Here is a 14,434-nt window from a genome sequence, read left to right as displayed (position 1 = left end):
TGGCTCACGGAATTTTAGCTTGTGGATTGACTTGAAATCCATTAGGGGGTAAGATGTATTAACTGATCTTTATGGAAAGCTTCACATACTAGAAAGAAACCACGTGTTCCTCGTGGCTTGTCAATACGTCAGAAGGAACACATGGAAAGACTTTTCTCTGGGGACGAAGAGCAACGTTTAGACTTCTCCACGGAATATCTGAGTATACAGCGAAGGTAATGGCTCAGGTTGATTGATATTAAGATGAAGGGACCAATTGACACGATGACTGTCACCAATCCTAGTCCTTCTTCAATCAAACCCCCCAAGGTGTGCCTGTCGTCGCTCCTCAATAGCGAGACGATTGATCATTCTCTCTATCCTCTCGAGAGCCTGAAGGTCCTTCGAGGTAGCCCAAGGCTGATGTACCAAGTATCGGATGGCCGTCTGTATCCCAATGACTGCATCCACAGCCGGGGGTATTAGTTGCTCCAACGGGATGGAAACAATAGCGTCATCCAGTTCCTGTAGAGTAGTTTCACCATCAACGATAAACCCAGCAACATTTAAAACAGATTCGAAATCCTCGTCCACAGGATGAGTGAAATTTTCAAGGCTGGTGACCGGTCGACCATCAGGATTATTTTGTGTGACGGTCTCGTAGAGAGCTGTCAGATCGGGTGATTTTGGAGCTGTGATGAACTCGATCTGTGGGTCCATAAGATGGCTCTTCCGGAATGCTCTGTAAATAATCGCGTTTGCAACGTCATGACGCCAGATCCGGGTGGCCCAGGACATGGTGTGATAAAGACTCATCATGTGGACTGGGTTTTGGGGAGATTCCATACCTGCCACAATGTACGCAAGCCATTGCCTGCGATAGTAGTGTTTGAAAGTCTGAGAAATTCCCAAGTTGATCGGTTGCTGCTCATTCAAAGCACGGGTTTGGGTAGGAAACAGTTGAAGATGCACATTCGGAGGCGGCGGCGTAGCCTCGACGGCAGCTTGGTGGTCTGGATGATTATCCAGCAGAAGCAAAACTCTGCGCTGCCCTACATGTTCGTAGAAGAAAAGCAGCCATTCTTGCATGATCGATTGGGTTAGCCAGGCCTGCCGATGATATCGCCAATGGCAGTCCATGGCTTTGAGATTAGCCCTCCGAAGTGCCTCTGGTGTATGCGTATGTCCGATGACCCAAAGGGGTAACCGATCTGACCCAGTGCTGTTTGTACAGAGCATGAGGCAGATGCGGGAGTTTTCCCTGTTTGTTATCATTTGTTCCATGGTGGGGGAAGCGCCAAATGGAGGCTTTCGCCAGAAAAGGCCAGTCTCATCCATGTTGTAAATATCGTCTTCTGGGAATTCACCACATAGCGTTTTCATTGCTTTCATTTCCTTGCGACCAGCTTGAGGTGGGGGTTGAGACACGCCATCTTGGCGATCATGGAGATGAGCGGCATATCGTTTCTTGAATCTGTTCAACCACCCATTGCTAAAGTGAGGAAGTGGCAGGGTCTGGTATTCCGGAATTCCATTCCAGATTTCGCGTGCTTTGGTAATAATAGTATCAGCTGTTGGTGTTGAGCCAGGTTCTTGACTCGCGAGCCATTCACAAAGTGGTGTCTCAAGAAGGGGCCATTGTGGTGCTAATTGACGTCTCAATTTAGATGCCGGACCGGCATCAAGGTGGTCGAACTTTTTGGAGAGGATTGTTGAAATAGTTGATTGGGAGAGGCTCCGTCCATAGGTCCGTTCGAACCAAGCGGAACATTGGGATTGGGATGGACGGGGGTTTTGACTTTCCGCCCAGACTCGAAGAGCTTGTTTCTGGGTTCCGGAGATCCCTAGAGCTGGGCGTTTTGCTGGCGTGGACATGACTGAGATTATGAGACGCAATTCACTTGGGAAATAATTTTCGCCAGGTGCGTGGGAAGCCAGCTAATCAATAGTACCGTAATTACGATCTGATTTGATACACATGTTACGTACTCTATAGCTTTCACCGCGGTGGAAATTATGTCATGCTCCGTTTTATTACCATTATCACCCATTTAACGCATGTCGATATTCCTTCCACTGGACAACTTCCTACATGGAAGTAAACAAAACAACTTCAATCGCCCTCGAAATCGAAATATGTTACCATTTACGCTACCCAAACAAAAAGCATATCCGAAGCGATAAACAAGGTCTCAAGAACTGGCAAACCGACCGACCCTGTGTAAAGGCCAAGTGAGAGAGTCCTATCAGGGCCTACGAAACAGGACATGAATCAAGCTGTTAATAGCGGACTCTAGTAAATTTTAGGTCCACTAGTTTGACAGTGCTTATGGCATATCTCGAGGTGGCTCTTACAGAGTTTCCTAGTACGATCTGGCAAGGCTTAGCGTTGAGACAAAGAACTTTAACATACAAAGGGAATCTATACGGGAGATCTGCGGATCTGAAGTATCAGGGGTTTAGCTTAGCACTGTTCAGGAGCTGAAATATTAAGAATTCAAAATGAAAATAAATTATGTACGACAGGCAAAAAAAGAAAGTCTCCAGGTATCAACATAAATGTATAGAAAAAGCAGATCAATTCAGGCATGGAAGGAAAATAACCAAACGCCAACACCACCACAAAGATATAAAAGCCCGCACCGAGGCCCGCTCGACTTGACTCGACTCGGCACTCCCTACCCCATCCGAACATCTGCACTTTTAACACCTGTTCAGAACCGATTGCCTGGATTGTTGCCTGGAGTGCTGCCTGGCACCTCCCAGATAATAGGGTGACCCTCCAGCTCTGTGGCGACCGCACTTGCACGGGGAGGTTGAGGAGGCTCATTCCAGCTCCAGTGGCCCTGCTGCGTTGATGGGGAACCAGGACCGGATACAACTTCTGCCCCAGGTGAAAATGTGCGCACATTCGGATCTGGACTAGAGACGGCGGTGACGTCGATATGGCCTGGCTTTTGCGTAGGAACAGTGCTTCCCACTTCACTTTTCCCGTTGGCATATGGGTCGCCGTGGTTGAACAGTGCCCATCGTGCGGTTCGTTCTGTGCGGCCATCTTCTGAGGACATCCACTGTGAGTACACACGGTTGCGGCCGAGAACGAAGAAAAGTGCCACCAGAATGGCCACGAAGCCCACTGCTGCAACGACGATACCTGCAATAGCTCCCCCGCTAAGCCCATGCTTATCATCACCGCTTTTGCTGTCACCACTGGAATCTCCACCTTCGCCTTCAGCGGGCATGGGCTGGCCTGGGACTAACATGAAAGGGTACGTCAGTGCTTTAGCGTATTGCGTTTCCCATGACTGAGTTGTATTCTGTAGTATCAGCAGTCAGTCAGCCAGTCAGTCAGCCTGATTCCATGCTCGAGAGAAACTGAGAGTCATACCGCGTTAATTGCTCCGACCATTCCATTCTTCGTGCATGAATCTATCGCAGTGCAATAGTAGAATGTGGGCTACATCGAACCGCCGTTAGCCTCAGTCCAGAATCACGAGCATTTGTTTTGGCTAGATACGTACCTCGGTATCATTAATTCGCAAGGACCAAGTCGGGGGCTAGGGGAGATATATTAGCCAGCTTGCTTTGATCAACAATTTATTCGGCAATTCGAATGTATTATACTCACTGGTCCGACGATTTGTCCATCCTGCAGATCAAACTTGACGAAGGCACCCGAATAAAAGATAGTTCCGCTTGCTGGCACGCAAGGAGCCTCATAATCTGCTTTTACGACGGAATGGTTCGTTGGGTAAAATTCAAATACGACAATATCGCCCACGTTGGCGGTTATGGCGGCTGGGACAAATTGATGCGGATTTGACTTAGGTCCCACCTGGACTGTATGGGTCGTGATACCGGTCGAGGAGGGGGTTGTTGAAGTTACTGCCGATGATGATCCTGCATCAGATGTCGGGGTAGTGATGGTCTCAGCTGTGGAAGAGTCGGCAGCCAATATCATGGTCGCCAAACCCAGCCATACCAGTGGTTGGGCTAGTTGGCTAACAAACATAATAATGTGCAGGGGATGGTTGAAAATCAGTCCACACAAGATGCACACCGCTAGCTAGTGAATTGGAATTTTCCACAGTACTAGAAGGAATTGGGGACGAGGGTGAGAAAAGAGGACTACGCTCGAAGACAAAGAAATTCAAATTCGAAAGCCAGCTTTTGGACAGGGATGAGCAGTATTCAAAATGCTTTTGGGCTGAGCACACTACAAAGTACACCATGGACCTTTGATGGCCTCTTTCGATAGGCAGAGCCTCGCCCAGAATGGTCACTAGGTCAGTATGTACATCACTTTGCTAGTTAGTTTTTTGTCTAGCGCGCATGCAAAGGATTTTTGCTACTAAGGGTATTTCATTTCTCTGCCGGATATGAACCTTCCCCTCTTTCTTCCTCATGGGTTCTCTGATAAGTCATTCTAAATACTACTTACTATCTGGAAAAAATAGACTGGCCCCTTCAGCTGAGATATAGTGGAATATCAACTATCCATGTTATTAGGTGAGATGATGGGATTTGCCACGGTCAGCAGGCTTGCAAGGATGCATCCCCCTCAGGCCCCCATCGGGCCTCTTTGTTCCATTAAAAGACGTCTCTGCGCCTTCCAGTCTTGAACCCGAGGAATTTATTTTGAATTTTGACTTCGACTCATCAAAGAATATGAAACTTACTCAAACGAACATTTATACAATGTAGTGCGATCAAATGAAAGCTCGATGTGATCTATATCACTCGGGAATCGCATATCAAGGTGTCATACGGATTACGCACTACCCCGCGCGGTCTTTGCAATTTAATATTTTACCCTGCAATCATTATTATCCCCCGAGCCCATTAGCATGAGATCGGCACCATACCCAAAATGGCTCATGGCCCTATCTATATAGGACCAACCCACATGGTGAGGCTAAGAGACTGCCACGACATGATGAATGCCAAGACTCAGATTGCTGCTGGGTGTCTTGGACTAAAAATGATAGGATTGAAGGACTAATCATGTCAATCCTGTGGCGAAAGATTTGTTTTCAACCACTTCTTTTCCCACGCGCTGTGGCACCTTTGTCTTATAGATCGATGCAAGTCTCAGATCCATCTGTTATTTAGCCCGCAGAGGTATATAGAATGTACAGAGGCCCCGGCTCTATATCAACACTATTACCAACCCGTTGGACGTCAAGAAGTTGAGAAGCTCGTCATCCGAGTTTTTTTTCATTGTGGTCACTTGTCCATACTTGCACAATTTGTTAGGAATTAGCATGTGTCACAAATACCTAACGCCCGTTTCATGTTGCTAGAAGTTCGAGCTGACTTTGATTAGTTCCCTTGTTCAATTGCAAGAGGTCATGGAAATATGCAATCAAACTTCGTCAAAAGATAGACAGTATATATCCCTCTACGCCTGCCTGGTGAACCTATAAACTATTTCGGAGTTTTATGTTGGCGAATAACAGAAAAGGGCGTGCCTACGCAATTTTCTTGCTATGTATATAGCCCCGTACTATGGCGCTACAAGATAGTATAGTATGTCCACGGGTAGGTAGGTAAAAACAACTACCACTATGTATTTTCTCCCAAAATCCAACTCGACAAAACAGCTTACGCATACTGACATATATATAGTTGGTTACATACTTCACTTGACTAATACTCGAGGTAAGTACTACATAATTTATCTTTGAGCATGAACACTATATCCGTTGAGCATAGGCCATAATATCGTTTAAAATTATGCATTGAACTTTGGGGCTCAACAGTCCCGAGGTCTCCGTGATCGCTTATACTATCCCGAGACTCGAACACCAATAGCGGAGGAGGCTTGGCATCGGAGATTACATATCTTGTTTAGGTAGTGGCTCCCGAGACATACTGTGACGTGAATCCCCACACCCTCGTTTCCAAGATTTTTTCTTTTCTAAATCGACTTTGCGATGCAAATTAAGAACAGGATCTGCATCCTGTCTTTGGTAGTAGTGGTCGAATAGTTCAACAAGCGTGTTTCAAATATAGCATGTCTGCCAGAACTTCAGCTCTCCCTTCCAACCCACAGTTGCAGCTCATACTTCTCATGTGAATTGAAGAAGCATGAGAAAAAATCTATCTATTGATCTATTGATCCTCGATCTCGTCTAGTGGAGTATTTCTGGATCTTAATCTTTACCCTTGATTTAGCGCATTCCGTTAATAATAATGGCCAGCCCTGGTCATGCGTATGGCGTCTGGCACTAGTAGTATGTATCGCTTAACGCACAATATTACTGGACCCTGATTACCTGGCGTATATCCTTCAATAACGAACATTGTAGAGCGAAGTCATCGATGTACAAAGTAAGAATATTGGAGTATGTATTGTGTTTGCCACAAATCACCATTTTACACGTCATTGAAGCAAAGGTTTTATTAAAGACTACGTTACTCCGTAACTAGTTTGTATAGTTTCATTTACAAATTGGTTGATCTTCATCATATGTAATTGCCCTTTGCCAAATGAGGATGCGTATAACCGCCGATCTATAGCGCCTAGGGTCCATCGTGGTTCTTGGCGATAAAAAATTGCCATCTGTTGGCCTGTTCCTCGGCCTTCAGCCGCACAGAAACACCTCCTAACAAGGATCATTGAGCTAAATCCATGGATCCAAGTGGTTACAATCCACCCGGGCATCTTTTCTTAGCTATTCTGTGGGTGGCGGCGCGTGGTCCACGATCCCAGGACCCATTCTAGGAATATTCCGGAAAAGATACCCGCTTTAACACTCACCTTAGCACCAATATCAGGGCTCGTTTCACTTCAACCAAATTCACGGGAGGAGTATTCCTTACTTTGTGGCCAATCATGGTTGTGTGCCTGTTTTCGCCATCGAGATCCATGCAAAGCAGAAACTGTCATGCGAAACAGATAAGCTTAACGTCCAGAGTATCCACGCCGGTCACTTGGGGCCATTCATGTTGAACTCGGAAAAAAACCTGCTGCTACCCTAGCGGGAAAAATTAAACTTCTTAAGGATTACCTCCAACATTGTTTATGAACATATTTGTAGCTACAATGAGGCTTCATTTGTTCTTTTTCGCCATTTTGACTCTGCTCATAGTGGAGATCCATGCTGTAGACTCGGACACGACTGTCTTTCCTTCTTGCGCTGTACGTATGTCCCCCAACACAGTTGTGTTTATTGCTAATAAATATGTGCTAGATCACTTGTGACCATCAGTTATTCACTGGTTGCTCATTGAACAACAATACATCATGCTTCTGTGCTAGTGGCTCTCGTCCCACGGCCCTATTAAATTGTGCTGAAATGAACTGCACGACAAAGGAATTCTTCAGTGTGTCTCGATCATAATTGATCTCCCAAGCCTATTCTAACCCTGCTAGCGACAAAACGTCTTTATGAACAAGAATGTGATATAACACCGCTCAAAGGCCCTCCAGTGGTCGATGCCTCAACTTTAATCCCTCTTATTCTTGCATCGTTTTTCTTCATTATGAGAGTGGTCGCCAAAGGTAGCGGCCTTGGTGGTGGATGGGGATTGGATGATTATACAATAGTCGTCTCATATGTCAGTGTTGCTTCTTGATGTTCGCTCACACGGTATTAACAGCCTCGCAGGTCATGGGAGTCGCCATATATGTTCTGAATATTTACAGTAAGTTGGCACTCCCGATGCTCGATTTGACAAGAGAGTAGCACTAAAAAAAGTTAGTGATCCGAAGTGGCTTCGGACAAAATATCTGGGACGTCCCTTTTCCCACAATCACCAGGTTCTACCAGGTTCGTTTCCTCTTCAACTCTCGGTTCTTATCTAACAAGAGCAGTATTTTCAAGCTCTTGCCGTGATGTATAAGATTCAAATCTCGCTAGCAAAGATCTCCGTGTGTCTCTTCCTACTCCGCATCTTCAAATCGCGGACATTCCGTTATTTAGCATACACGCTCATCGGTGTCAACGCCGCGATTGGTATCACTTGGGCCTTGGTGGATGCTTTCCGCTGCTTACCGACCCACCTAACATGGACAGGCTGGAAGAACGAGGAAACCGGACAGTGCATCGATTTCATCTCCTCAATCCTCGTCAACTGTCTGGTGAACATCATTGTTGACTTTATATTGATCGTCATGCCGGTGTACGAGGTGGTCAAGCTGCAGTTGCCTCTGCGAAAAAAATTCTCTGTAGCATTGATGTTTATTGTGGGCTCTGTGTATGCACCCCCAAGCCTGGTATTTTCTCATTTCCGTGTCACTAACCAATCTCACAGCCTAACAATCATCGCGATCATCCGAGTCATTGTCTTCTGGACCAATCGATGGGGTGCTAATCAGACTCTCGGCCTATACCCTCTCATTCACTGGACTGTCATCGAATCCCAAATCTCTGTTATGTGCGCTTGTCTACCTGCGTTTAGAGCTATCGTTGGTCGGTGGTTCCCCCGTTTCCTTGGGGGAACGTCGTATCAAACGAACCCAGCCACAGCTGATTACTATAACAACAAGTCTACGCCAGGAAGCAAGATCAACAAGTCTGTTACCTATTCAGTGAATTATGAATCACGTTCGGGAAGGAATAGTGATGTGGAATTGCTAGATATAGATCCGAATCAGGGGAAATGATGGATGGACTTGTATTCTTACTTCTTGTTCTATAAATTACATACTAATCCTAGCAGAGATCTAATTTTATACGTGTAGATAATCTTATTTCAGACATAAGCTGTTGATGTACCGAAATTTGGTCTCCATACATACTAGGTTGACGGAAAATAGCTTGCAACTTCCTATTTTGCCATGTGAGGATAGACCATTTTCCGGGGTGGATTATATCCCCGCGTGTAATCGTCCAAATGTGTTGCCTAGCTGCAATTACAGGATGGCTGGTCCAATGGGAAACTTGAAATTATAGAGCCAAATCCCGATACAGCACCATTTTCATGGGATCTAGGGCCAGAAATACAAGCCTTAATGTTATGTCAGTAACGGATTAATTGCTAGCAAGGACGATGGTTAGATGCTAGATATAATAGGCCGCCATGCAGTCCAAAACACAAGATGGTCAATTTTCTATCTTCTGGGGGCCTTTATGCAGGAGCTCAGGCTAATTCATAGGCATATCAATAAAGGTGATAAGCAGGGGACTTGGAAAGACTAATAAAAAAGGATTTTTTGAGAAACAAACTGCCCAGATGATAACCTCAAACTATGTACGCGTTACTAGTGCCTTTAGACATCGCGTACATGGTGTGAAGTGCGTTTGCTATCCCACAAACAAAACCTGTCTACCTATGTCCTTCCCTTTCCGTCTTACATCTCTCTGCTCTCTGTGAGACATCTCCAATCCCTTCACATACCCGTGGTTCTTGACAGGTGATCCATTACACACAGGCTTTTTTATCCATTTCTACTCACCCAGTTCTATGTATTTTAGTCAAGATGTGCCAATGCGGCACCTGTGGCGACGATTTCAACTCCCGATCGGACTGCGATGATCACATGGATACATTCGATCATTGGGTGGAATGCGAGACATGTACCCGGCAATTTCGCACTCAGCGCAGCTGCAACCAACACATGGACGCGCTTAATCATCGCGAATTTGTTTTTGGATGTCAGACGTGCAATTGCATCTTCCCTTCTCGGGCTGCCGCCGATCAGCATATGAAACACAAGAGACACTACAAGTACTACTGTTCCCAATGTGAGCGACGCTTTTTGAGCGATAACCGCCTTCGTCAGGTATGGCCACTAAGCCTGTTCCATAGAAATTCCCGGGCCTTTCCCTTGCTACACTATGAGGGTTTGACTAACATATGTCTGTATTATCCATGAATAGCATCTCAAATCGAAGTTTCATGTTGGCACTGATGTCTCATGCCCATTTTGCAATGCCCCCTTTGTCACTGCGAGTGGTGTCACCAGCCATCTTGAATATGGTACCTGCCCGAAAGCTGACAACTGGAACCGGGAGACAATACGCCAGATGATTCAGGGCATCGACCCCACAGGCCTTGTCACGAACCAGCAAATTGGAGGGCACAACGATGAGAGCGAGCGCTATTATGCCACAGAAAGCGCACTTGATGGTACTACATGGGTGTGCTACATATGCCAAAGGAGATTCATAACAAGGGCCGCTTTGAATACGCACGTGAACTCGTCAATTCACAAGCAAAAAATCTATCACTGCCCCAACACCCGTTGTTGTGACAAGGAGTTCGCCTTGCTCAGTGCTCTTTTCATTCACTTAGAGCATGAGACGTGCGGGTACGCCCGGTTCGAGAATGTTCCAAACGTCTACCGACAACTGCTGGACGCCATACTGAATGATAAGGTAGTCACTGGGCTCTAAGATTCCAACGAACTTCGCTTAGGAGAATCCACTCGACATTCCTTTACTTGAGATTATCAATGATCGTCTGATGAAGCTGGACATCATGTGAAGTATTAAGCTGAGACAACGGAAGAAGGGTCCAGTAGCATATCCATCAAGATCGCACCGCACTCTGAGTATTTACTCGATGCCTTGCAGTTTCTACTGGAGAATTGAAAAATAATAAGAAATAATAAAATCTGTTTTCTTGCCGCCTGGCATTGACATGTTCATATCTCTGCTCCATCAAGATGTATTTCAAAGAAAATACCATGTAGCACTTGAAGACTCATTCATCATTTCAGCCTCAGAATATAGTTGGTCCTACTCGCGTGCAAGTAATCCCCAGTCTTCCTTGATCAAATCGGCTGCCTTCTCTGCCACTGCGTATACGGTTGCTTGAATGTTACCACTAACGTTATTCGGGAAGATCGACGCGTCCACCACCCGAAGGCCCTGTACTCCTTTCACCCGTAGACGAGTGTCTAGCGCTTCACCCAACGCAACTGTGCCACACACGTGGTAGTTGGAATTTACAAACTCATGTACTGCTTCTTTGGCCCGATCGAGGTTCTGTAAGTCGACTTCTGGATGAGGGAACGACCTGCTGCTGATTGAGTCTTGAAGATGCTCCGATCGACCCACTGTGTCTGCCCAGCGAAGAGCAGCCGCGAGAAGAGTAACGTCTGCTTCATGACCAAGCAAATTCGACTGGATCATTGGCGGACATGCAAAATCTGGCTGAAACTTAATTCTCATCCTGCTCACGCATAGCTGTCGGGACTTACCATCACATTCAACATGAATGTATCCACGCGCGACCGGGTACTGTATCCCAACGACTAATGTGATTCCTCTCCCCTGCCATTCAGGACCCAGAACAAATAACTCCTTGTGATGCCTCGAGTCTCGTTTGGGGTTGGTCATGAGTGGCATTATAGAAATCTGCAAATTGGCTGAGTTCTTGTCCTGTAGGTTTGCAATAATGCACTTCAGCTGCTTGGCATGGAACGCATTAGCGGGTTTGATCTCCATGATATTTTGAATTAGACCGTTCAATTCCGCTTCAGCCATGACACTCTTCGCTGAAAGAAATCCAGTGACGATAGGAGCGTTAGTGAGAGGCCCGTCTTTCGTCTCCACATATTGATTGATGGCGGAGTGCATGGCCTCGGGGACCAGCCGAAGGATATCCCCTGTAATGACATCTGGCTGAACATGCCATGTAGTGAATGACATAGCATGGTCTTGGAAGTTGGTTCCAATGGCAAAATTCTCTACCTTGCAAGGAATTCCAGCTCTTTCAAGGACGGCTGGGTCACCAATGCCAGAAAGTTCTAAGATATGTGGAGAGAATATAGTACCCGCACACAGTATGACCTCTTGGGCGACCGTGACTTCATAGTCGTTCTCGCTGTGAGTTATGCTAATACCGGTCGCTCGATGATTCTCGTCGAGTATCACTTTGTTGACACGAGTCTCGCACAGAATCTTCAAATTAGAGCGAGTGTGGTTTGACTCCAAGTATGCTCCCGCAGCATAGCTTCGCTTCCCTTTGTTGGGGCCTGTTCTATTTACGGTTGTCAACCCATGATAAAACCCCATATGATCGCCAGACCAGGGATCCTCTGGTCTTTTGGTAATACCCGTTGCCTCTTCGCATGCCTTGATAAAAGCGTGTTCAATGGGTAATACCGCATCATTGAAGCTAGTGTGGATAGGACCTTGTAAACCGTGAAATTTACTAAGGGAGTTTATGGATCGGCCCAGGTCTGCCTCAGCGGCTTCGAATGTCTAATCCATGGGTCAACCTTTGCACAAATTTAGAATCCAGGAGACTGCTGACCTGATGCTTGCGCATATATTGTTGCATAGCCTCGGCCGACCAGCCCTCATCGCCAACAAGCCCAGCCCAATCGTCATATTCTTGTAATGATCCGCGGACATAGCACGTGGCGTTCATACCACTTGAACCACCCAAGAACTTGGCGCATGGCACATGGTGAACATTGTCATGGTTTTCTCTCTTCAGAACTGGTTAGCGGGGGGCTTAGCTTTCAATGTGTCGTACAAGATTACCTGTGGCTCGGTATAAATGCACCAATCATACTCGGGGTTGTCGAACATCTCCCCGAACCTTGCGGGAGTATCTACAACGGGATCACCAAGCCTGCACTTTCCCGCCTCTATCAGACCGACAGTAACCTGCGCATTTTCACTCAACCGTGCGGCAACAGTGCATCCGGCAGTTCCACCGCCGCAAATTATGTAGTCAAAAGCAGTATCGAAGAACTCCTCGAGGGAGCAGGTACGGCCTTGAGTATCGTCTTTCGTCATGGATAAGAGCGGGGATAGTAAAGCAAACACAATCTTACGATCTCGGAGAAACCCACCCTTAGGGGGGGGAAGCAGAGTATATGGATATTATGTCTACTATGTAATTTGCCGGCCACTTAGATAACACCTTGCGGGGTAGGGAAACAAGACAAATTGTATAGTGTGTGAGCCTTTAAGACTGCAGCTGGTCATATGCACAGAAGTGGCACAGCCAACACATCTTGCATATATCTCACTGCATGTCGACTACTTTGATATAGTGCATTGGCTAATTTTGAGTTGGAACTTAGCCTCTTGAATGTGATCATCCTATACATGACTACTCAAAAGAGCCAGGAAAATTGCAAAGCCTTGAATGAAATCGTAATATAAAAAATATTCGTGCCTGTCAAGTAGGGATTATCTATTTACACCGCTCCTGCTCATCAAAAGCCATTCGATCAAGCCTATACCTGTTTGGGTTGAGTTCGCATATTTTGGCTTGAACTAGCGTTAGATAGATTGAAGCCTTCCCACATGCATACTAGCTTATTTGGATTTCAAGGTTCGAGATGGTTCTGATAAGGGGTTCTAGATTCTCTTCAATCTATGGCAAATGACAGCTTTAACTAGCAGGTCGCAAACCTGAAAGCCATCTTCGTAGCGCCAGGTCTGCAAATGCCGTAAACGTTGTGAATCTACTATCTGCTCCGAAGTGATCTCTCCAAATGCTCCTTCAGTTCACAAGCTATATCTCGCCACCTAAATCTCCTATGTAAGTGTAGATCTACAGGTGCTTGGTTCAGAATTGGAGATCTGAGATTGCTGTATGGTGTTGCTGAGCTTTGGTGCTTGTGGTCGCCGATGACGATGCAATGCAGACAAAGGCAGAACTAACCAGTTATAGCAGATTCCGCGGAACTAGAGCACAGTAGTTATTTGCTTCATTAAATGATTTGTTGCAGACATATTGTATATATTCATAGTTTTAAGTATTGAATCAAATGATATTTATCTATTAGTTTATAAAACTATTATAATGACCTCGCCAAGAAGGACGCAAAATGCGAAGGGTAAGGAATTGTAGAGTTGAAAGCCCCTAGGGTCTGTCACTATACGTAGACATAGAGCCCTATGTGTTAATGACTACTCCATACTTCAAACATAGAATTGAAATAGGTATAATTCATAAAAACTCGAAGAGATGTCCCTCTATATTCCATAAGTAATTCTCGTTGCTTTTCTCGGGATATTTTTTCATCAAGTAATTCAACGCGAGCCCCGATTTCGGCTTCTCAACTGACGCCAACCCTTTCCCCGACCACTGTATGTACATTACAGTCTGCATACATACTGGCATGTCTATGATTAGTATAACAAGAAATTTGTTTTGACGGAATTGCACTCCATGCTCACTATCGCAACCAACCAGGATTACCAGGATAAAAGGCAAAATTCGAATGCAAAAGCGGCCTCTCCCTACCAATTTAGGTATGTAGTTCTGTGAGGCGGTTGGACAAACTTCTTTTCATATTGAACTCCTAGAAAATGGCTTCAAGTCGTACTGCATTGAACAGTACTGATAAGTTAATCTGAAAATTCATAATTGATCTACACTGTAGACAGCGTATTTCGTCAATCCGGTGTCGGCTATTGGTCCCGCCTAGAATACAATCTACTGTACGGCAGGTTTTTGGTGCCATCGCGCCAACCGGGTTTTTGCCGGGCAGAAAATTAGTAATTAATTAACAATACACCCGTGGACACCCACCTGC

The 14,434-nt window shown here is 45.7% G+C and overlaps 5 protein-coding genes across 5 annotated transcripts; 2 read left to right on the top strand and 3 right to left on the bottom strand.

The window, feature by feature from the left end:
- Positions 1-291: 291 nt before the first annotated feature.
- N7479_011396 (uncharacterized protein) lies at positions 292-1,854 on the bottom strand (the record flags this gene model as incomplete). The annotated part of the gene is made up of 1 exon (XM_057259087.1): positions 292-1,854. The coding sequence occupies one exon, from the start codon at positions 1,852-1,854 to the stop codon at positions 292-294; it is 1,563 nt and encodes a 520-aa protein (XP_057106545.1).
- Positions 1,855-2,693: 839 nt separating this feature from the next.
- N7479_011395 (Cupredoxin) lies at positions 2,694-3,991 on the bottom strand (the record flags this gene model as incomplete). The annotated part of the gene is made up of 4 exons (XM_057259086.1): positions 2,694-3,296; positions 3,368-3,436; positions 3,501-3,536; positions 3,608-3,991. 4 exons carry the CDS (start codon positions 3,989-3,991, stop codon positions 2,694-2,696), a joined length of 1,092 nt encoding a protein of 363 aa, XP_057106544.1.
- Positions 3,992-7,027: 3,036 nt separating this feature from the next.
- Positions 7,028-8,590, top strand: N7479_011394 (CFEM domain-containing protein; the record flags this gene model as incomplete). The annotated part of the gene is made up of 7 exons (XM_057259085.1): positions 7,028-7,123; positions 7,176-7,308; positions 7,358-7,542; positions 7,593-7,629; positions 7,687-7,754; positions 7,799-8,181; positions 8,239-8,590. 7 exons carry the CDS (start codon positions 7,028-7,030, stop codon positions 8,588-8,590), a joined length of 1,254 nt encoding a protein of 417 aa, XP_057106543.1.
- Positions 8,591-9,406: 816 nt separating this feature from the next.
- Positions 9,407-10,322, top strand: N7479_011393 (uncharacterized protein; the record flags this gene model as incomplete). Its single annotated transcript, XM_057259084.1, has 2 exons — positions 9,407-9,709; positions 9,807-10,322. 2 exons carry the CDS (start codon positions 9,407-9,409, stop codon positions 10,320-10,322), a joined length of 819 nt encoding a protein of 272 aa, XP_057106542.1.
- Positions 10,323-10,667: 345 nt separating this feature from the next.
- On the bottom strand, positions 10,668-12,680 carry N7479_011392 (GMC family oxidoreductase; the record flags this gene model as incomplete). The annotated part of the gene is made up of 4 exons (XM_057259083.1): positions 10,668-11,080; positions 11,132-12,137; positions 12,190-12,369; positions 12,423-12,680. The coding sequence occupies 4 exons, from the start codon at positions 12,678-12,680 to the stop codon at positions 10,668-10,670; spliced, it is 1,857 nt and encodes a 618-aa protein (XP_057106541.1).
- Positions 12,681-14,434: the final 1,754 nt, after the last annotated feature.

This window comes from Penicillium vulpinum, assembly GCF_028829585.1.
Source record: "Penicillium vulpinum strain IBT 29486 chromosome Unknown utg000004l_segment0_segment0, whole genome shotgun sequence".
NCBI lineage: Eukaryota > Fungi > Ascomycota > Eurotiomycetes > Eurotiales > Aspergillaceae > Penicillium > Penicillium vulpinum.
This window is presented reverse-complemented; position numbering and strand designations above follow the sequence as displayed.